Source organism: Mesocricetus auratus, unplaced genomic scaffold (assembly GCF_017639785.1).
Source record: "Mesocricetus auratus isolate SY011 unplaced genomic scaffold, BCM_Maur_2.0 Super-Scaffold_100018, whole genome shotgun sequence".
In the NCBI taxonomy this organism is placed as follows: domain Eukaryota; kingdom Metazoa; phylum Chordata; class Mammalia; order Rodentia; family Cricetidae; genus Mesocricetus; species Mesocricetus auratus.
In genome coordinates, this window is record NW_024429199.1 from 2152510 (window position 1) to 2176924 (window position 24415).

The 24415-nt window shown below is 40.6% G+C and overlaps 1 protein-coding gene across 3 annotated transcripts in view; it reads right to left on the reverse strand.

Moving 5' to 3' along the window:
- Nucleotides 1-343: 343 nt before the first annotated feature.
- The window catches only part of Sesn1 (sestrin 1), a 75179-nt gene continuing 51107 nt past the window's right edge, over nucleotides 344-24415 (reverse strand). For 2 of the 3 annotated variants that reach the window (XM_013115802.3, XM_005073225.3), the window contains exons 2-10: nucleotides 16621-16686; nucleotides 15660-15860; nucleotides 14644-14826; nucleotides 12424-12666; nucleotides 6392-6539; nucleotides 5219-5331; nucleotides 3599-3789; nucleotides 2348-2492; nucleotides 344-1488 (exon numbers count right to left, since the gene is read on the reverse strand). In XM_013115802.3, the coding sequence (XP_012971256.1) occupies nucleotides 1402-1488; nucleotides 2348-2492; nucleotides 3599-3789; nucleotides 5219-5331; nucleotides 6392-6539; nucleotides 12424-12666; nucleotides 14644-14826; nucleotides 15660-15860; nucleotides 16621-16686 (1377 nt within the window). In that variant the 3' untranslated portion in view covers nucleotides 344-1401. The remainder of the gene's footprint in view (nucleotides 1489-2347; nucleotides 2493-3598; nucleotides 3790-5218; nucleotides 5332-6391; nucleotides 6540-12423; nucleotides 12667-14643; nucleotides 14827-15659; nucleotides 15861-16620; nucleotides 16687-24415) is intronic. The other variant, XM_040728394.1, reaches the window with a different exon arrangement.

Genomic DNA, 24415 nt, shown 5'->3' on the forward strand with positions numbered 1-24415 from the left:
GGCTCTGACCAGATGTGGCTGTCCAGTCGTAGTCTTCCCAGCACTGAGAATCATGAGCCAAAAGAAACCTTTTTTAAAACAGAATATCTAGTTCCATGTATTGAGCTATAGTGATGAAAGATGGACTACAATAGCATCCTTTAAGACAAGTGACATGTTGTTTCATTGCCCCCTGCTGCTTTGCTGTAAAAATCTACAGGCTTCAAAAATGGTTTTGACATTTAATATCAGTCACTCATCTGATTCCAGTTTAAGTGTGAAGCTCCTTGGTTCAGAATTGAAACTCAGATTCTGTTATTAATTGTGAAGCTTAAGTATGACTTTATGAAATTATGACAGCAAATTGCGGAAAATTATTCTTTATTGAAAAATACCAATAATACTGACAGACTTCAAAAGCAATTCACGGTTCCAGAATACAAAGTACTTAATACATTTTTCAATGTTTGTATCTCAAAGTTAGCATTTTGTAAATTAAGATACAAATTTGATAACCTCACTAAAATATTTTCCAGCTTTATTCTGTAAGGAGCTGCATGACCTTCAAAGTCAGGGTCAGGAGGTCAACAGGAGCACACCGGCAGGGTGGTCCTGGACTATGCAGCAGTGTGCAGCAAGATTTTCCACATCTCCTGCACAAGACAGCTGCCCTCCAGGGTCAGAAAGTCTAGGGAAACAGCATACCAAAAGATAGCCAGTTTTTCTTATAAACCACACACTTTCATTAAGATTGCTCTTTGGAGAAAGTCTTCTAAGAATGCCACTGTAATATCATCCAATAACTGAATTTTAAGAACTATCATGAAAGAAACTGGCTATTGCCATCAACATGGTCTTTGCTGAGCTGTGAGTAATAATTCTATGCCTGTTTAGACGGGAGAAACAAAGAAGGTACAAGTTCAACTGAAAACCACACAGGGCGTGTATGAAGGCTCAGGGAGTAGCAGTGCTCACTTTAATCATTGGTAGCTTAGTTGGAGCAGCCACGCACTCATCCCCAGCCAAAGCAGCACCGAGAGCTGCTGGATTCCTCATGTTTAAACTTAGTACCCAAGTCCCAGTCTTTACACACTCCGCGTCTTGTTATCTTTTACATCAGAGCAACAGGATTTGGAGAGTCACTAGTTGCTGTATTGAAACAAGTATACAGCATCCTGTACTGTCAAAAAGCAAATACTGTGACCAGCAGCCCTTCTTCACAGCTCTAACACTGAAGCTGCCAAGCATTCACTGCTAGACAAGCAGTGGCATCCCACAGTAAAATAGCAGACACTATAGGAATCATGGCACAATGGATTTTTGAATTCTTTTTATCTACCATTGGTCCTTGGGGCTGCCTTCCAGCCCCTTGTAGACTACACGTGCCGTTCATTCCAGGATCATGTTTAAGGAGGAGAGGCATCAGGTCATATAGCGGGTAATGGCTCTCAGAGCATACAGGAGTTCTGCTTGCATCCGAGCTTCTATAAGAAGCAGATTAACATGAACCTGAGTATAAAACACAACATCATGTAAGAACAGATTATAAACACCAGTTTTTCAGTGCATTCAATCCGAAAAATGTCCCAAATAAATACAGTATTTGTCCCTGGCTATGATGAGGAATTAGTTTCAGGATTTTCCTTGGATACCCAAGTCCTTGGGTGTTCTAGCCCTTATGTTAAACAGCACACTATACACATGACCAATGCACAGCCTCCCATTAATGTAAATGCCATATAATGGTTGTTATGGTGTCTGGTGAATGATGACAAGATACTTGTGGGTATCTGGCACAAATACAATCATTGTGATTATTTGTGATCCTCAGTTGACTTGATCTGTAGATGCAGAACTATGACCTTGAAGGGTGAACTGTATATTCTATGTGCTACCAAAGCACTTACGTCTTTATTTGTTAGCACAGTATCAGACTTCTCTGGGGATAAATTAATTATTCTATTTACATTTGACTGCATGTCTTCAGGATATTTGTTATAGTTGAGAAAATCTGGGCACTGCTCTGTCAGACTTTTAGAATTGCCTGCCAAACTGTCAATTTCTGGAAAGATGCTTCCAAGAGAACCCATTTCTGCCCATGCCCACTTTTTAAAAGATCTTGAAAAATGGTATTGGGTGGAGACAGTTATGCCAGATTTCTGAGGACAGACCAACACCCACTTGTCTATTCCTGTACTTCTCATGATATGGGCCTCTCCCAAGGGGTTCCTGAGACAGGTGTTCTGGAAGGATGTTTTCCAGGCTGTAGAGATGATGGAGGGAGTTGGAGAGCCACTAGATTATGTGAAGGAGTGCAATAATCACTGTGAATTACAAGGTGACCCAGCCACCCTGAGTGAGCACATACCTTCTCAGAGTGCTTGAACTGCCTCCAGAAGCTATCATACATTCTTTTGGTAACCTTTTCAGGAGTGCAGACAACAGTTTTGATATAAACTTTAAAGCTACGGTCTAAGAGCTGGTTAATTTCACCATAGTCATAGTCATCGTATCTGTTAAAAGTCAAAAGAATGGACTACTGTCAGTGCATAATCTCTTTTCTATGTGCAGCACCCACATATGTAAACACATACTTTTCTCCTCATTGTATGGGGAGTTAGACCCAGAAATGAAATTTAAATGGGGTGGATGAAAAGGAAGAAGTTAGGGAGGACGGAAGTTTTCAGGTGCCACGCATTCCCATGGTGGAGAGTACTAAGGCTGCAGCCCTGGGTACCAAGCAATGGCATACTTACAACCATGTTGAAACCAACTCTGAAAAGAGCACAGATGAGTGCTGAATTTAAGAATTGATATTTATTACCATCAGATGGTAATTTACTTGTGTAAAATTTCTGGGGTCAGATGAGGAAAAAGTCTGGCTGGTCTCTCAGAATCTCATGGTGTCATTTTTAGGAGAAGCTGAGATGTCTGACACGCAGCAGTGTCTGTTCTGATCACTAAATCCTGGACTTCAGATCACACAGGCATGCAAGTTACCTATTGTATTTTCAGTGGAAAAGGGGGAAGTTCTTGGCAAAGCTGGGCACTGATTAGTAGAAATTAGCTTAAAACTGGTTGGATGTACTTTAAAAGTCTGAGCAGTGTAAATGAAAGAGAGCTTATAGGTCTCTGATAAAACAACACATGAGAAAGCAGATTTATTGGCTAAAACATCCAGAAAGTCATGCAGTGTGGAATTTGTGTATAAGAAAGTAGTACATGTTTATATTTTCTATGAACATGGCATGTTGGAAACCTAACAGCACTGAGGGAGTCCAGGTATTACAGGAGAGGGTACTCTTCAGAGGGGCTGGGTTGCAAGAAATACAAATGCTCGAAGACAGAAGAAGATGTCCAGTGACCGACTTTGCTTCCTATCTATGTGCTGGGACCAGCTTGCTTGATCTTTCTTCTTGAAGTTAGTCATCACTTGTCAAGTCCTGACCTCTGCCCTCACCTGTCTAGCTAACGGAGATGGAAAAACCTAAGCCGTAGTTCTATGATGCACAGAACTCTAAAATTAGTTGAATCTATATATGTGTGCGTGCGCGCTGCAGGCACCCCAGTACTTCCGTGTAAAGGAAATGTCTTTAAAAGCATAAGGAAACAGACTCACCGTATTCCAAACATGCAGTGAATATAGTTCCAGATAGCCCGCCTGAGCATTGAGGTATCAACATCTTTGTGCATTGCCATCGTATTGTAAGTAAGATTGTAAGCAATGTGAAATTTCTCGTCAATTAACTGTCCCACATCTGGATAAAGACGATTTACCAGAGAATAACCATGGTCTTCCCAGCAGTAGTCCTAAACATGGGGAAGACAGGAATCATGAATACTTAAAACATGGCAGAACCGCTGTGTGTCCACAGCGCTGCAGCGCGAGGTCGCCGGCAGCTGGAATCTGTACACGGACTTGCAACTTCGTCTCCTCGGTGCTGCGGTTCACTTTCAACTTCCATGTTGCAATGAAAGACGGGTTGTGAATTGTAATTTGGTCAAGTTTAAGAACCAAGGGAGCCACAGATTTTCAGCTCTCTCCAGCTTTCTACCTTGTCTTCAGAGGCAACACAGGTTAAAGTTCCTCTCCTACATAGTGTCACTTAGAAATTTTGTAAATTAGTTATGGTAGCTAATGCCTATTATCTGAATACTTGGAAAGATGAAGCAGGGAGACCAAAAGTTAGAGACCATCCTGGACCATATAATAAGACTATGTCACAAAACAAGAATTGAAAAAACATCTAGTTGGGTATATCCAGCAGTCATCCCTCCTTATCTTCTCTCCCATCTGATTCTCATTCCTATTAACCAAGTCTTCCACTTCCCTCCCTATAGGAAGTCTCCTTGATGCCTATCTCCTCCCATCCTGCTCCTGTATTTTCCTAGAACATCTCTTTTGACATTATGCCATAATGCTTTGTCAGTGCCCATTCAAGCTACTGTAAACTGAGTCAGCATTTAAGGCATCCTCACCAGCTTAAAACTTCTTCCCACCAATGGCAGCAGGAAGCTTCCTTTGCAACTCTCAGTATTCAGTCTCCTTACAGACTTCACTGGATACCTCAACAGAGACTAAACTAATTCCAGCTCTCTTGCTTATGATGTAAGCCCCACCCTCCCTGTGGTAACTGTGGGGCCCCAGGGTTCGCACCCTTGGAAGAGCATCCAGCACTGAGGGACATTCAGCTGCCCACGCCTTTCCCATTCTCATTTCTCTCCAGGAAAACTTAGTACAAAATAATCCTTTCAATCCTGAATTTATTATATTTCATTACACCTCAACTCTTCCTTGTCTAAAATTTGTCTTTTTAAACACTATTTTAGGCTTTAAAAAAGTCTCAAAAGTTCAACTAATTTCAGAACTCTAATAAAAGAAAAAGAAGTTATTAGCTAACATTGGCCTGAAAGGGCTAATCGGGCAAGTTGACAGTATAATTCACCTGCTTCATATTTACTTAAATATTAAACAATAAACTTAAGATGTATGTTAAGCTATAGCATGATTCTGCTGATCAACTAAAACTTCACAAAATTAAGAAAGCAGACTAGATAATCTATAAGTGTTGCTAATTACTAATTCTCGGCTTTCACTTCGGCACCAAGGAGAGACCTACTGCTCTGCCCATGCGACCTGCTAAGCACTGAACACACTCCTCAAGTCCAGGGGACTTTTTCACGTAACATCACAGAGAGAGGTTTCTAAACAGTTATGCTATACAAGTTACAATTTTACCTGGACACGAAATGTTGGAACATGCATCCCATGTCTAGAGAAATCCTTATAGCCATAGCTAGTGTCTTCAAAGTGCCGAGATACATCTCTTGCTGGTGTAACTTCATCATCATCTGAAATGATTTTGTTTAAAAAAAGTCTTTTAAAAGCTTTTGAAAACAAGATGCTAACTCATTTGTTTTGTTTTACTCATCACAAATAAATGTGAGTTGTACCTTCTTGCCTCCATTCAAGTGCTGAGATTAGAGGCATGTGTCCCTGAGTGCTGAGATTAGAGGCATGTGCCACATGACTTGTTTACCTGGTGCTGGGGTAGAGCCCAGGGCTCTGGTTATGCTGAACAGTTTGCCAACCCCACCCCACAATAAAGTCTTAATTAGCTTGTTTACCACAAAACAGAATGTAGTAAAAACAAGATTCTCTGTGATAAAATAAACACTCTAGAATTCTGCATACTTTTGTTTCCTTTTTGACTGACCTTTCTCCCTCAGTTTTCCTCTCTAACTTATTCATTTTAAGTTTCAGAAGTATGGGTTCTAAGTTAAGAATACCCCATTTGGATAACATTTAAGACAACTAAATCATCTCTGGAGCTGGTGGGATGGCTCAGTGGGTAAAGGCACTTGCCACTGAGCCCAACAACCTGACTTTAATGTGTGGGAGCCAGACGGTGGAAGGAGAGGGCCAGTTCCTGACGCCCGCCTGACTTGCACGTGCACACAGCCTGCCGACCCCTGCCGACAATAAAACTAAGGAAGAAGAGGGAAAGTGTCAGTTTATTCCACGGCCCATGCTTCACCCCTCCTCTCGTGCTGTCTGTACTCCCTTTCTCAGCTGCCTCCTTATAAATGATCTGTGAGTGGGGAAATCTACGCAGTAGTCTTCCTGAAAGGGCACACTTGAGTCTGCTTTTTAAAATCTATCAAAATTATATACATAAAAGAATTGGGCTTGAGCCAGGTGGTAGCAGTGGCACATGCCTTTAATCCCAGCACTGGGGAGGCAGAGGCAGGAGGATCTCTGAGTTCGAGACCAGCCTGGTCTACAGGGTGAGCTCCAGGACAGCCAGAACTGTTATACAGAGAAACCCTGTTTCAACACCCCCTCCCCCACCCGGCAAAAAAAGTCGGGCTTGTATGAGAAGCTCTACAGCCATGTTATGGCTGTTCTTACCTGAAGAGAAGACAAGCATGCTCTCTCTCTTTTCTATCTCAAACCGCGACGCCATCTCCTCTTGACTGGCTTCCTCCTCATCTCGACATTCCTGCAACTGCTTCATCTTTTCCATGAGGGCTTCGACCTCAAAGAAGGAATCGCTTACCTGAAGAAAGAGCACTGTTTATGTTACACATGGCAGACACACAATGAAATTTAGAAATTTCATGAAGTCTGTCTCATAAAAATCTTTATCGGCGACGGCGCCTGCACCTGCGTCTGCACGACGTCAGACAGAGGGATGGCTGGCCACACCATGGCAGATGAAGAGCTTGAGGGGACCCTGGGGATGCAGCCCAGCAGGAGGCAAAGCAAAGGGAAACATAAGTGAGAAACAGTATCTTAGCCCAAGTTCTGGATCAGTCAGCCCGGGCCAGGTTAAGTAACTTAGCACTTGTAAAGCCTGAAAAACCTAAAGCAGTAGAGAACTACCTCATAGATGGCACAGTATGGACAACTAAGCGGGAAGGTGTCAGAACAAGGTTTAATAGAAACTTGAGAAAGTCAGCCAACAGACAGAAAAGACAACAGTTAAATTCAACAGAAGAAAAGTAATGGACTCTGATGAAGATGACATTACCAAGAGGACATGCTTAGACAGACGTACAGAGCAGTGTCTAGGGCAGTTACAACCTTTAAATGTTTACTTTGTTTATTGTCTCTATATGCCTTTTGAAAGAATAAACTTGTTACTCAAACTAAAGCAGTTTGGGTGTTGCAGAATCATCAGGCAACTTACAAGAAGCTCTGTGTTTTGGGTAATCGATCCCTTCCTTCCAAAAGCTTTTAAATGGCAGCTGTGCAAGTTTATCCATTACAGACGGGACATTAACATGAGGCGGAGAATTGGAAGCTGTGCCAGCATGCCTCAGCAGTGAGACATACATACATTAAGGGAACGAAAACCCGAATAAGCTTTAAGATCTGAGCACATCCAATGTTCTTCAGGCAGAACTTGCAAAAACAAGGACATGTCCTTTTCCTGCAGATAGCATTTCGATTTCCTAGCTTTTGATTTAATTTACTTTTCAGAGGCATTGAGTTTCCATTATTCAACAAATACCACCTGAACAACCAGAGTGTTACTTTTGCAAAGTAACTAGGACACCCTGCGGTAACTATTGAACAGTGGCGTGTTTACAAGAGGAGTAGGCTGGAGTGATGGCTGAGTGCCGTCGAGCACAGGACACAAGTCTCTTCTCAGCACCGTGTTGGGCAGCTCACGACAGCCTGTACCTCCAGCTCCAGGGGATCAGACACCCTGTGGCCCCAGAAACCTACGCATGAAGCCCCTTACAAGCACACACACATACATGATAAAAATAAATTCTAAAAAAAATTGCAAAAAAATCTATCTTACTAAAGTATAGTAAAAATAGATTTTCTTATAATTTTAATATACATTAGTAAATGAAATTGTTTTAGCCTATGGGCTATAGAAATATTTAAATTTTAAGACTTAAGAGAAAAACATTTCAACAAATTATGCTTTTTAACCTTAAAAAAATAATAATGTAATCAATACTTCCACTGTTTTAGAGATTAAAATTTAACACTGTTAATTTAAAGCAAAAGGGAAATTGAATATTTAAAAATTAGCTTCTACTTATTCAGGTAAATAAGATACACAGAGTACACACTGTCAACATGTCTATCATTTTTAAAATAGTAATTGTTCTATTTATACAGCTTACCAATTAAAAATGAGACATGTCCTCACATGGCTGGAGTTGGCCACCTGACCTCTGTGAATGGGGGTAACAGCTGTCACTTTCTGGGATGATTACAACAGTGTCTTATCTACAGTGCTGGCACAGGAATGGCTAAGTAGAGAAATGACCCTAAATCCTGGATCAAATTTAAGGAAGACTCATTTCATGAAAGACGTCTTAAAATCTCATATAAACGTTCAAAAAATGTTTCCCCTCCATAAATTTCATTTATTCTGCTGAGAATAGACTCTCATGTAGACCAGACTGGCTCTAGGCAGTGAGGCTGAGGGTGACTTTGAGCTTTGTCTAACTTCCTGAGGGCTGAGATTACAGGTTTGCATTTGTGCATGGTAGGCAAGCGCTCTACCAACTGAAGCTATATCCCAAATGTGGTAAGACCTCAAAATCTCACTGTTTCCTGACTTCCTCATCCATCCTTCAGATGCCAGTATCCATATTTGGAGCATTAGACTGTATTCTTTACCCCCATTCTGCCTCAGCACGCTGCTCTTTCCTTCAGCCCATCAAACACAACTTGTAATATTTACATGATACTGATCCAGTGGCTGCCTTTTCCAGAATGAAAACATCTCTAAGGGTGAGATTGTACAATACGTCTATTGTTATACTATCAATATAATTCTATATTAAAAACTTACCTGTGCTTTATATTTTATATAATATATGGCAGAGATTATGGTATACTTAAACCAAAGTATCCCATACTAAGCCCTTTCTCTAGTAATCTATGATAGGAAGTGTTTCTATGATGAAACTGGGAGTTCTTCTGATACATACTTTTCCACCAGTCCTAAGATATGGTCAGTAACCAAACCCAAAACAATGACCCAAAAGATACACTCCAACACACAGTTTCTACTTATCATTATTTGTTTTTATTGAGCTACAGTCTCATGTAACTCAAGCTGGCCTCAAACTTGCTAGATAGCTGATGAAGTTCTTAGATTCCCGATCCTCTTGCCTTTACCCGCCTCCAGATTAGAATTACAGGCATGTGCCACCATGCCTGGCTCAAACATTATATTCATTGATCTGTCTTGCTCACTAATCTGCAAACATAAATTACCCACATTTTAACTGTTTTTAAGAAAGATACTTCTTGGTAAATTGTATTGAAACTTTTTAAAGGGAAAGGAAAAACAAAGTATGTTTCTTTTGCTACTTAACTAAATCATCAAAATTTGGGATACTTTAAGGAAAGTATAGATCCTTGTCATCATCACCTGGAAACAAGTATGTAGCTAAAGCCTTGAATTCAACCTGTAGGCTGGCCCCAAGTGTGCAATCTCCCAACCTGGGTAGAATGGCACATGTCTTGAATCCCAGCACTACAGAGGCAGAAGTAGCTGCATTTCTGTGAGTTCAAGGCCAGCCTGTTCTACATAGTGATTCCAGGACAGAGTGAACTATAAAAAGAGACCTTGTTTCAAACAAACCAACAAACAGACACATCTTCAGTCTTCCCACCTTACTCCCAAATCCTGGGGTTATAGGTACACCTACCATGCCTGGCCAAAATTCAATATTAAAGTATTAGTACTGTATATGAAAATATTTTTATTTGCTATTAAAGCATTTGTATTGAAAAATAAAGTTGTATATATGATGTGTACCTGAAGATCAGGCCCTATCAGCTCACTGTCAGTGCCATCAGTGTAAACTACACACCTTCTATCCACCAGTTGTCCAGTGTGACAGTGTAAACTACACACCTTCTATCAGCTCATTATCTGTCCAGTGTGACAGTGTAAACTACACACCTTCTATCAGCTCACTGTCCAGTGTGACAGTGTAAACTACACACCTTCTATCCTCTCACTGTCCAGTGTGACAGTGTAAACTACACACCTTCTATCCTCTCACTGTCCAGTGTGACAGTGTAAACTACACACCTTCTATCAGCTCACTATCCAGTGTGACAGTGTAAACTACACACCTTCTATCAGCTCACTGTCCAGTGTGACAGTGTAAACTACACACCTTCCATCAGCTCACTGTCCAGTGTGACGGTGTAAACTACACACCTTATATCCTCTCACTGTCCAGTGTGACAGTGTAAACTACACACCTTCCATCAGCTCACTGTCCAGTTTGACAGTGTAAACTACACCCCTTCTATCAGCTCACTGTCAAGTGTGACAGTGTAAACTACACCCCTTCTATCAGCTCACTATCCAGTGTGACAGTGTAAACTACACACCTTCTATCAGCTCATTATCTGTCCAGTGTGACAGTGTAAACTACACACCTTCTATCAGCTCATTGTCCAGTGTGACAGTGTAAACTACACACCTTCTATCAGCTCACTGTCCAGTGTGACAGTGTAAACTACACACCTTCCATCAGCTCACTGTCCAGTGTGACAGTGTAAACTACACACCTTCCATCAGCTCACTGTCCAGTTTGACAGTGTAAACTACACACCTTCTATCAGATCACTGTCCAGTGTGACAGTGTAAACTACACACCTTCTATCCGCTCACTGTCCAGTTTGACAGTGTAAACTACATACCTTCTATCAGCTCACTGTCCAGTGTGACAGTGTAAACTACACACCTTCCATCAGCTCACTGTCCAGTGTGACAATGTAAACTACACACCTTCTATCCTCTCACTGTCCAGTGTGACAGTGTAACTACACACCTTCTATCCGCTCACTGTCCAGTGTGACAATGTAAACTACACACCTTCTATCAGCTCACTGTCCAGTGTGACAGTGTAAACTACACACCTTCTACCTGCTCACTGTCCAGTGTGACAGTGTAAACTACACACCTTCTATCAGCTCACTGTCCAGTGTGACAGTGTAAACTATACACCTTCTATCAGCTCACTGTCCAGTGTGACAGTGTAAACTATACACCTTCTATCAGCTCACTGTCCAGTGTGACAGTGTAAACTACACACCTTCTATCAGATCACTGTCTAGTGTGACAGTATAAACTACACACCTTGTATCTGCTCACTGTCTGTCAAGTGTGACAGTGTAAACTACACACCTTCTAAAGATCCAAATTAAAATGTGGCTTTAGGGAGCTGTTGAATTAGAAAAATAACCCCCCCTACTTTATACTGTTATTAATAGAAAACAACCAAGAAAATCCCAGAAACTGTACATTAGCCTGGTACTAAGACCAGGAAAAGGCAAAAATGCAACTCTCATAATCCTAGCAGCTGATACACTCTCTCACCCACACTTAGAACTTCTGAGTTTTGGGAAATAACTGGGGCCACATGCAGCCCCTTGTTTAGTCTTGTGAATAGCACTGTGGTCAACCTGGAAAAGTGATAATTCTTCGTATGTATTTCACTGTATCCAATGCCAGCCTTAGTGTCTGATAAATGCCAGGCACTGAAGTAGGCATCTCATCACAGGACTTCATGTTTTACAGGAAACATGAGAGGAAGAGGCACAGAGGCTTGGCAACTTGCCCAGAATCAAACCCATAAAGCGGAAGTCTGTCCACCTGCACTATCTGCCTGCTCCTGTGCTAATGGGGTGCAGGTGACCACAATGCTAGTTCTGTGACTTTTCTTTTCAAGCACAAAAAGAAGCCTTTTCATTATTAAGAATGTGAGGAATGCTGACCCACCACATACAGGAATTAAAGTTATTTATAGAAAAATTCCACTTGTGGGTCACTGAAAAGGTGCTTACACTGAAAGCCTAGTGACCAGAATGTGGTCCTTGGGACCCATTAGAGGGGAAAGGAGAGAACCAACTCCACAAAGTTGTACACACACACACACTCTCTCTCTCTCTCTCTCTCTCTCTCTCTCTCTCTCTCTCTCTCTCTCTCTCTCTCTCTCTTAATGAAAGAAATTGGGACTAGAGAAACAGCTCAGGACTAGAGAAACAGCTTAGGACTAGAGAAACAGCTCAGTAGTTGAGAGTACTGGCTGCTACTCCAGAGGTTCCGAGTTCAATTCCCAGCAACTACATGGACTAGGGATGGGCTGAAATAAATTCATCCTTAAAAGATAGATCTAGCAGGGCAATGGTGGGACATCTCTTTGGTTCCAGCCCTTGGGAGACAGAGGCATGTGGATCTATGTTAGTTCAAGGCCAGCCTGGTCTACAGAGCAAATTCCAGGATAGTCAGGGCTACACAGAGAAATCATGCTTTGAAAACAAAACAAAAAAGATCTAATATCTCTATGGATTTAACAGGACAGGTTTTTTAATGAGCCAGATGGACAAAGAGTAACAGTTATAGTAACTAGTCTTATTACAATGTCATAACCAGTAACACTTACCGATATATTTCCTGCTGAGTTGACTTGCATCTCATCCACGTTGTGATTGCCATTTGTAATGTCACAGATGCAGTAGTTACTAACAGAAGGAGGTCTGAAGGTGTGGCCACCATCACAATGAATCTCTGGACTAATTCCACAGCCAAATGTGAATGAGGCAAGAGAATGATAGTGTGTGAGTAGGACCACAGCATGGACCAACTCTGCAAGAGACCAACTGTGCTCTTCAGCTTTCAAAAGCCCCTGGCAGAAGAGAATGGATTTTTAATTTGATATGTATGGTAAAAGCATAGTTTATTTTAGTATTTAAAAACTGACATTAAATAGGACTAGATACCATACAAAGCCTGGTTAAGATTACAATTTAAAATATATAAAACCTATAACTTGTTAAATTTCATTAAAATCTATTTAGAAATACGAGCTTAACATCTACTGACACACTGTCACTTTGAATCTCTGAAATATTACTGATTTAAAGATGTAACAGATTCTATTTTGCTTACAATCAGTTGCTATGCTTCAGATGTTGAATAAGAATGAATCAGATGTTGTCAGTGAAAATATAGTGTTTATGTTACAGTGGACACCACTGTTGGAAATGTTTGTTTTTTATTTTATCAGACCTCTTAAAGGAACTGTTAAAGACAATGGCTTAAGCAATTTCATTCTAAAGATTCTTAAGTTCTCGTTTCTGTTTGTTATGCATAACTTTACTAGACAGTTATACATAAATCCTACAATTCTTCAAATTAAACTGTGTCCCAGGTGCTTGTATTATCTATTTTATAGCCTTGTGTGCCTTTCCTTGCAATCTAATAGGTACTATACTAATCATATTCAAACATTACACCTTCTTGACAATTTCTCCTATTATGTAACAGTGTCCACAATGTCCTATAACACAGATGGACAACACTGAAAATGTGTTTTAAGTGTTTCTATCATGTGGTACCCATTTTCAGAGAAAGCTGATTTTTTTAAACTCTAGAATCAGAACTAGTTTAAGATGTCATCTACAAATAAGGATGAATGTGATGCCACTTTCACACCTGTAAGAACAGATGAACTCTAAAATACTGGCCATAGCTGGCAAAGATGAGGGACAGCAGGAAGGAATCATGAAGCAACCCTTTGGAAGACAGGTTTTGTGTTTTCCAAAGCACAGTGGCTTACTGTGCAATCCAGGAGGTATACACCTACTTATTTACCCAAGAAGGCTGAGAACTTTTGTCTACCAAAGTGTTTACATATGAATATAACAATTTTATTCATACTGGTCAAAACTGGTACTTATCGGGAGGCTCCTTAAGTATATGAATGGGAGTGTCATTCAGCAATAAAAATAAATGACCTATGAAGTCATTTTACAAAGATAAGGACCAGATGAGGTAGCTCATATCTGTAGTTCCAGCACTCAGAGGGTGAGGCAGGAGGATCAAAAGTTCAAGGCCAGCTTGGGCTACATAGTAAGTAGCAAGATCCTCTCTGAAAACAAAAAAAAATTCAAATACAAAGAAAACCCCATATGCATATTGCTAAATGAGAGTCAGTCAGCAAGGTTCTGAACTGTATGATTCCAACCATATGATATTCTAGACGTGGTGCACAGTAGACATAAGTAGAGGCAGCCGTTGTGGGGGCTCAGGAGGAAGCACGGCAGTGACTGCTTACTATTTTGTACCCATAGCAATGGTGACATGTTGTCATGCCCTTACAGAGAGCAGATCCTAGTGAGAACTATGGACTTTAGATAACAGCAGTGTATCAACACCGGCTCATCACTCACAAGTAACTGTACCACACAAAGTCCACAGGATAATAGCACAAAAATGTGTGTCTTCGGATTTTCTATCTGACTTCCCTGTTCTTCCTCCCCTCTTTTCCCTTCCCTTTGTTTTTTTTTTTTTTTGAGACTTGGTCTTACTTTTCCAAGGCCAGATTCAAACTCGCTGTGTAGCTAACGATGACCTTGAACTCTGGACCCTCCTTCCTTCTTTTCCTGTCTCCCCAGTGCTGGGATTCCAGGCTTGTTCCAGCAAGCCCGATCTATGAGTGCTAAAGAAGGAAGCCAGGGCTTTGTGCACGCCAGACAAACCACCTGAGCCACACCCCCAACTTTCTATCCAGCTCTCTGTTCTAAACTGGAACTGTTCTACAAAGCAGTATCACTTTAGCAAAATGCGACACTGAAGGTGTGCTATTTCACTACACACTTACCTCGATGTGTTCTTTGGTAATGAGCCAAGGCCTGTGGGCTAATACTTTGTTAAGTTCTCCTAGATTTTGTAGTTTTTGAGGTGCATTCTCTAGCCCATTGAGCCATTTGGGGTCCCCACCAACATGAAGGAAGTCATTTACATGTAGATTCACTAGGTAGGAACACTGATGTCTTGCTGCGGCCTTCACAGAAAATAAAACGACGTAAGTACGTTAAAAGTTTGCACTAGTACAAATCTGTTTTCTTTACAATATACAAATGGTTTTTGAGTATTCTGCTTTTAAGTTTTCCAGACTACAGAAATACACATTTTATTCAGAGTTTTTAAAAATTCAAATATGCCATCAAAAAATCTCAGAAATATCTCAATATCAAAATATTGCTTAAAAATGGACAGGTTATTATACATAAACTGAACAGGCTTACCACCAGATATGTCAACATAAACCATTCATAACAAGGCTATGATCCTAGCATTTGGGAGTTAGAGGCAGGAGTCCCAGGAACTCATGCTCACCCTCTGCTACACAGCAAGTGTGAGACCAGTTGAGGCCACATAAGACTTTTGCTAGAGAGGGAGAAGCAAGAGTGGGAGGGAGAGGGGGAGACAGGGTTTCTCTGTGTAACAGCCCTGGCTGTCCTGGAACTCACTCTGTAGTACTTTAACCTCTAAGAATGGTTCTGGACCAGAAAGATGGCTCAGTGGTTAAAGGCACCTGCCACTAAGCCTGACAACCTAAATTTAATCCCATGGTAGTTAGGAGGGAACGGACTTCTTCAAATTATCGTACACACACACAAATGTAATAAAATTTAAAGGAATAGTCCTTAGAATTGTATGAAGTTACATGCAATATACTTGAAAGCATACATATTTTAAACCAGGAAAAATAGAAATAAGAATATGATTACAAGTCAGAATATAAGTATTTATCCTTGTATCAAAAGCATTAACTCTCTTAAAGAAAATTAACAAAAACAGGTAGAAAGAATTTTTCATTATATGTCTACAAACCATTATTCCAATGTAGTGCCGGTAATGGAGGGGTAATGGTCCATCCATTTGCAGTAGATAGTGTTGAGTTTTTAAGAAACTTTCTAAATACTGTGGATGGAAAACCATCACTAATGTAATGTTATCCAAACGACCCAAAGCAGCAAAGGAATCTGCAAATAAGGCGTGCATCTGTGCGTCCTCACTCCCCACTTGTAGAATCTGTGCAAACAAGAGAAAACTGCAGTTACATAAACTGCAAACTGGTGTTAAAGAAAATATGAATGGGCTGCATTGTTCCATTTAGAAGTAGATTAAATTTTACTTAAGAGGGGGTTATGAATTTAAACTTGTAGCAAAACAGAAGAATAGTTCCATTATATGGTGGGGGATAAACAACAAAGGCTGAACTGAACTTTAGTCAAGGGTATCTAGATAGGCTGCTTGCAGACTTGACAAGCGTCCAGATCAAGAAGCAGACTTAGATTGCTAAACGCCCAGAGCTTGCAAGCAGACACTAAAACCTTTCTTTACAACACGTTTTCATTTGATGAAAAGAGAACCACAATGAATAGCAAACAGCTTTTATGACAATAAAGCATTAATGCTTCTACATTTGTAGAACTAAAGGTGGAGTCTAGCAGTAGTTGGTACCAACCTGTGGAGATGGGCAAGACTGAGCACCTCTGTTTCCAAGCATACCTAAGCAAGAGCTAAATATAAGCGAGTGGACGATGAGTCAAAAACAAGTCTCAGTTTTACTTGATTAAATACGGGTGCTGAAAATGCATCATGAAATATTAGAAACCAGTACGACTATGACAGCTTTCTAATCCCATGAACCTGGTGCCAAGCATGACTAACTCTGAATAACTGTGTAAAACATGTTGTTGACCAGCAATCATTTGGATGCCAAGATGTAGGTCATGAAAATGTTTCCTTAAAAGCAGGCAGTTCACTGTGTACTTTCAAAACAGCATACCTCTTTCTCTGGGATGAACCTGCTTGGTCCATGTCCTAGTGGCCGAGGAATTCGGATTCCCAGTTCCTAGAAAAGAAAATTACACCATCTCAGGCCTCCAGCAGTAAACACCACAAACTGAAGCTAAAGGAGCAAGAGGGAAAACAGCCCGTTCAAAACAGACAGGCTTGCTATAGTCATTTTTTCTCATGGCTATATATACACACCAACTATTTGCATCACACTGCTAACACCTTATAATATGACTGACTAAAACAATAAAACCTGTTCCAGAGTTTTGCATAAAGCACTTGGCAGAGAGTCTAGAACAGAAAGTTCAGTACACAGCAGCCAACCTTGTGGGCTGTCAGTGATACAAAACAAGACCAGTGTGTTTGTACATCCAAAACTCAACAGAAGCATCCCTGCCTGTACACCTTGCCAGGAAATACAAAAACAATACCTTCATCTAGATGTCTTAAACAGGAAGACAAGCAATCATTACCATTCTGATACCAACATCTTGAAGTAAGCAGAGAAGTTATGACAAGTAAAAACTAGTTAGCTAAATTCACAAAAGAGAAAGGACTATAATGAGGTATATTTTCTCTGGTTCAGTAAAACTACTTCAGGAAAACTCCTTTTGTTTCTAAGTCTATTTACTTTGTTAACTTCTGACTTTAGACACAATCTAGAATTCTTTCTCCTACACTGACAGAGTAGTATAGCCTATGGGTAGGACCTCCTCTCCCAGAACAATGTTCTTAGATACAATATCAAAATGGCCATAATAATAGTAAAACTTGACAGCAGCCAATGCAGGATCATTTTAAACAGTTAAAGTAAATACAAATGAAGATTAATCCTTATTTATACAATTACATTACATACAAATAATATTTTTGTTTAGATGAAGATGGAGCCTGGGGCCAAGCATAAAACCTGAGTTCGATCCCAGAACCCACATGGTAGATGTAGATGGACAGGTTCACCGTTGCATGAACACACACACACACACACACACACACACACACACACACACACACACACACACACACACACACACACTCTACTGTCCCTACTGTCTCTTTTTTTTTTTTTTTTTTTTTTTTTTTTGGTTTTTCGAGACAGGGTTTCTCTGTATTGTTTTCGAGGCTGTCGGTCCAGCCTGGCCTCGAACTCACAGAGATCCGCCTGCCTCTGCCTCCCGAGTGCTGGGATTAAAGGCATACGCCACCACGGCCCGGCTCCCTACTGTTTCTAAAAGTTCATTATATAACCCGGATACTCCCCATTCCTGTTCTCTATGTGTATATACACTGTGTGTATGTATATGTGCTTCCATGTGTGGACCTGGGCGAGTGTGTATCACACAGCATGTGTGAGGGCAGAAGACAACCTTAGGTGTTGGTCCTTGCCTTCCCCCTTGTTTAAGTCAGGGTCCCTGTTGTTTTTCCACTGTGTGCCAGGCTATGTGGCCCTTGGACCTGTGGGGGGGGGATTTCTGTTTCTCCATTCTGTCTACTGGTATTACAGATGTTTGCACTATGCATCCAGCTTTTACATGGGTTCCCAAGATTTGAACTTATGCACTCACACTTATGGGGTGAATGCTTTTACCCACCTAGCCATCTCCTCAGCATAGCTGCTTTGCTTTTAAGAAGAACTGGAGGGGGACAGAGAGAATTCAAGAAATTTGTGCTAAGTGAATGAAAACTTTTGAATATAATGTATTTTTAAAAATTCAGGCAGGGCTAGAATTGTAGCTTAGTAGTTAGTGCTTGTCTAGTGTAAACCTGCAATCCTAGCACTTGGGCAGTAAAGGCAGGAGGATCAAAAGTTCAAAGCCATCTTCAGCTTTGAACAGCAAGTTCTGGTATTACCCTGCCTCCCCCCACCTCCCCAGCAAGCAGGATAAGAGGATCTTTTTCAGGAGAACCCAAAGCAGACTATTTGCCATCTGAATCTATGATGTATCAGTTGTATTGTATATATTAAGTCAAATTTTCCTGGACACTGGCTTCTTACTGTGGCTATTTCACACACTGAAGATAGTGTGTGACATTATACTCATCTGAAGTGACACTTCACTAGTCTGATCCTGTAAGTATCTCAGTGTTAACAATGTATAATAAATTCCAGAAGAGAATTTGTTCCTCTTGAAACAAATGTAGCTGTTTATATAAAACAATGACCCCATTAGCCTATCCTCTAACTTTGACCAAACTGTATATATGTTAAATAAAATTCACTGGGAAAAAGTACAAAGTTGAGCCCAACATTTATCCTTTCTCTTTCCCTCATCTTACAAATTATCTAAACAATGTATATTTAGGGCTTCAGGGGTTTATTAATCATTTTGTAACTCAGACACACACTATTCAATACATATAGGACTTCAGGATAGCAAAGGGTGTCATTTCCAAATAGATTATTTGACAAATGATCTTGGGACAACTGGTAGTCACACAGAAATAAACAAAATAAAAAACAAAAACGGCAGTTAGAGTCCTAAGTCATATTTTAACCTACAATAAATCAGAGTTAAACATGAAAAAACAAGCAAAAAATAGTTCTAGCAACTGTTTGTAGAATGAAATAGACCCAATAATGCTACAAAACCTAGAAATCAAAATTAAAGACTGATAAGTCTGGTAATGAATCAGACTTTCATGAGGGGAGGATACAAAGTCTTAGATGAATAGAAAACTTGGAAGATGTTTGCAAACAGTCAAAGACAATTCAAAGGAAGGGAAATAAGGATGATAAAACCATGCTCAAGTATCTACCCTCCAAAACCTATCACTTTAATTACAGAGATACCACTTTTTTCCTTCAAAAAAGAAATATTAACATGGGAAAGTCTGAGGCTGAGTGTGGTGGCACACGCCTTTACTCCCAGCTCTTGGGAGGCACTGGCAGGTGGATCTTTGTGAGTACAAAACAAACAGGTATAATTATATCATTCTGGTCTTGTTTCTATTCTACAAACAAACATTATATATAAAATTATTATACAGTAATTTCTACATTTACTCTCCTTGTTAGGAGGCTAGGCCTGAAAACAGTAGACTCTTTTAGCTAACAGACTAGGTACATGACAGAGATACAAGGACATGACATGAACTTTTCTACTTAACTTTATGTCAATCAGAAAGCAGAGGGTTAATCATCTGGGGTGAGCTCTGACATTGTACCTCAATTAATCTTAGACCAGGTACAGACAGGATGGTGACTGGCTTTATTCAGTATCCCAATACACACAAATTAAATTCTGAGAAAAGTAAACTGGTGACAGTTTCCTTAGACCATCCTACAGGACCTGTTTCTCACTGCAACTTGTATAGACTCCTCATCTTGGAAAATCACACGCTGGAATGACAGCTTAGTGAGAAAGTGCTCGGCCAGCATGTGCAAAGCCCTACATTTGATCCCCAGCATGACCAAGTGTCTTCATGCATCGTGTCCTGAGAAGGAAGTAGAGAGCGTTAAGAGGGTTTGGGCCAAAAAAAGGACTTTTGTTCGGTAAGTTTGTAATTTCCATGAAAGCATTAAGTTGACATGTATAATATGTAAAATAAAGATCATTAGGAAGAAGATAAAGCAACAATAGCCCAATCCCTCACAACTACCTCATGCTATATAACAGAATAGTTTACAAAGCTCTTGAGGAGTATTTGTGTGTGTGTGCTTGCACACATATCAGGAATATCTGAGAATCAAACTGCTTTTTAGTTTTCTGCTTATTTCCTAGCTGATATAAACACACACAAAACATCTCAAGCTAATTATGTTAATAAAAAATTAAGAACAGTAATCACAGTTCATAAAGTATTAGAAACCAAGTACTGTTTTAAGTACTATTATCTACAAACAAGGGACATATAATTTATGGTACTAAAACCTAAACAAACAAAACCTAAAACCAAACAAATCCAGATCCTAGGAGGCAGAACTGCCAAGAACAAATGGCTGTGTTAGAGAGCAAGTACAGATGTTAATCAGTATAAACCTCTCACTGGTTCTCTGGGAAGGTGTGGCTGGAAAAGCTAAAATGAGAACTAAGAATCCTCACCCCTCAACAGTGTTAATGACCATCTTTGAAAGAGCTGACCACAGCCTCCACCATCACAATCTGACCTGTTTCTTCATCAATGTATGATACCAACAATTTTCAAAATATGGACATTGTTAGTGGCATTGACAATGCCACAGAACAGTATGGACTGCACCAGTGTGTGAACAGTGTGAGAACAGTGTGGACTGTATGAACAGTGTGTGAACTGTATGGACTGTGTGAACAGTGTGTGAACAGTATGGACTGTATGAACAGTGTGTGAACAGTATGGACTGTGTGAACAGTGTGTGAACAGTGTGGACTGTATGAACAGTGTGTGAACAGTGTGGACTGTATGAACAGTGTGTGAACAGTGTGTGAACTGTATGGACTGTGTGAACAGTGTGTGAACAGTATGTGAACAGTGTGTGAACAGTATGGACTGTGTGAACAGTGTGTGAACAGTGTGGACTGTATGAACAGTGTGTGAACAGTGTGTGAACAGTATGGACTGTGTGAACAGTATAGACTGTGTGAACAGTGTGTGAACAGTGTGGACTGTGTGAACAGTGTGTGAACAGTGTGGACTGTATGAACAGTGTGTGAACAGTGTGGACTGTATGAACAGTGTGTGAACAGTGTGTGAACTGTATGGACTGTGTGAACAGTGTGTGAACAGTATGTGAACAGTGTGTGAACTGTATGGACTGTGTGAACAGTGTGTGAACAGTGTGTGAACAGTATGGACTGTGTGAACAGTGTGTGAACAGTGTGGACTGTGTGAACAGTGTGTGAACAGTGTGTGAACAGTGTGTGAACAGTGTGAACAGTGTGTGAACAGTATGTGAACAGTGTGTGAACTGTATGGACTGTATGAACAGTGTGTGAACAGTATGGACTGTGTGAACAGTGTGTGAACAGTGTGGACTGTATGAACAGTGTGTGAACAGTGTGTGAACAGTATGGACTGTGTGAACAGTGTGTGAATAGTGTGTGAATAGTATGGACTGTATGAACAGTGTATGGACTGTGTGAACAGTGTGAGAACAGTGTGGACTGTATGAACAGTGTGTGAATAGTGTGTGAATAGTATGGACTGTATGAACAGTGTATGGACTGTGTGAACAGTGTGAGAACAGTGTGGACTGTATGAACAGTGTGTGAATAGTGTGTGAATAGTATGGACTGTATGAACAGTGTGTGAACAGTATGGACTGTGTGAACAGTGTGTGAACAGTGTGGACTGTATGAACAGTGTGTGAACAGTGTGGACTGTATGAACAGTGTGTGAACAGTGTGTGAACAGTATGGACTGTATGAACAGTGTGTGAACAGTGTGGACTGTATGAACAGTGTGTGAACAGTGTGGACTGTATGAACAGTGTGTGAACAGTGTGGACTGTATGAACAGTGTGTGAACAGTGTGGACTGTATGAACAGTGTGTGAACTGTATGGACTGTGTGAACAGTGTGTGAACTGTATGGACTGTGTGAACAGTGTGTGAACAGTGTGGACTGTGTGAACAGTGTGTGAACAGTGTGTGAACAGTACGGACTGTATAAACAGTGTGTGAACAGTGTGGACTGTATGAACAGTGTGTGAACAGTGTGTGAACTGTATGGACTGTGTGAACAGTGTGTGAACAGTGTGTGAACAGTACGGACTGTATAAACAGTGTGTGAACAGTGTGGACTGTATGAACAGTGTGTGAACTGTATGGACTGTGTGAACAGTGTGTGAACAGTATGTGAACAGTGTGTGAACAGTATGGACTGTATGAACAGTGTATGAACAGTGTGTGAACAGTGTGGACTGTGTGAACAGTGTGGACTGTATGAACAGTGTATGAACAGTGTGGACTGTATGAACAGTGTGTGAACAGTGTGGACTGTATGAACAGTGTGTGAACAGTGTGGACTGTATGAACAGTGCTTGTGTACTAACAGCACTTCCCTAATCACATGCTTCACTTTGCTAAAGACTTATGTACAGACCTCCATCAGTATCCTTAAGAATGAATAAATGGCTATGTAAAACAGAAGAATTTGTTCACTTATTAAATATCAACCTATCTCCTTGAAAAGTAAATTATTTGAAGCATTTTTGTACACTTGATGCGTTAAAAAATCCCATCTAGATATTTTAGCATGTGACTTATAATCACAACACTGATGTCACTTGTTTTGAAAAACTTACACAAGTACAAATGGTATTTCAGCCGGGCAGTGGTGGCACACACCTTTAATCCCAGCACTTGGGAGGCAGAGGCAGGTGGATCTCTATGAGTTTGAGGCCAGCCTGGTCTACAAGAGCTAGTTCCAGGACAGCCTCCAAAGCCACAGAGAAACCCTGCCTTGAAAAACCAAAGAAAAGAAAAAGAAAAAGAAATGGTATTTCAACAAGGCAAAGAAAGTGAAAAGTCTTATAAAAAGTTAAAGTCTTTATTCTCCCTCTTCTGGGAAAAGCCTTTGTCTATCTAGCATAATGTGGACTTTCTACTATCAAAGACTTCCAGTAGAAAGGAGAACTACAAGTATCCACATTTAGATTTCTTGAGCTACAGCCAAAGGTACTGTATTTCTTCCAATTGTCATGAACACTGCTAGGCTATTTAAACACGGGAAGTCGGGTACCTTTGCGAGTGTGTTCCATGAACCCTGATTTAGAAGAAGAAAAACTTCCTGACTTCAAAGTATTACGTTTGGGTGGGGATGTGGCTTGGTGGTACAGAATTTGCCTAGCATGTACAGAGTCCTGGGGGGGGGGAAGGAAGAGGGGAGAGAAGGAAGAGAGGTAATAGGAGGAGGAGGAGGAGTCAACTTTTGGAAGCTTGCTACTGGAGAGAACTGCGCCATGCGCCAGTGCATTTTTGTGAAGAAACTGGTTTCCTGTGAAGCACCACTTCCCAGTTTTTCCTACATGCTAAGGGCAGCTTCCTAGTTTGTTGAACAAAACCCCACAGACACTGTTATAATCAACATACAAGCTACTTCAGATCTTTGGAAATTCCCAGTCTGAGCTGAGGATTGAGGATTTTGCCCACAAATGCTGCTGTCAGAAATAACAGAGCTATTCACACGTGACCACTGGGGTTCCTTTCTACTCAGAATCAGAACAGAGAGATCTGTGATGGCCTGCACACAGAAACTGTAAATGCTAACTCAACATTTTCACATTGTGGCCTGTTTTTTTTCCATAAAGCTTCCAAAGCAATGCCTTATGGGTTATTTATTTATTGACACCAAGTATAGAACCCAGAGCCTCCCACATGCTAAGTAGCAGTCCACTACTGAGCTTTAGAAATGTTTAAAGGTTGCATGCAATGTATCTATGAATGCTAACGTCTAGAAAACAACACTTAGTGTTCTACACCTTTCATGGGGTCGTTTAAGTTTTCATGACTTAATTGCTGATTAATGGAGTATTAAAATTTAGACCTTATCACTTTAATGTGCAAATAACAAGATTATTCACATTTAGACTTCTTGAGCTAAGGCAACCCAACATTCTGATTCCAGTTCCAATTTCAGTATTTCTCTCTCACCCCTTCAGAGTCAAAGCCTTTGTTCAAATTATAGGGAAGGTTATATTAGCAATTTTCAAATATCATCCTAGTTGCACCACTTACAATAAAACCACAAAGAAATGAAATAGTTCGGCAGGCCGATTCAGGCACAGCAGGGAGGGGTTAACAAGGGCAAACGCGGCGAAGAGCAGTACAGGGCTTGGCTGCGTTTTTATTCCAGGCAATATCATTT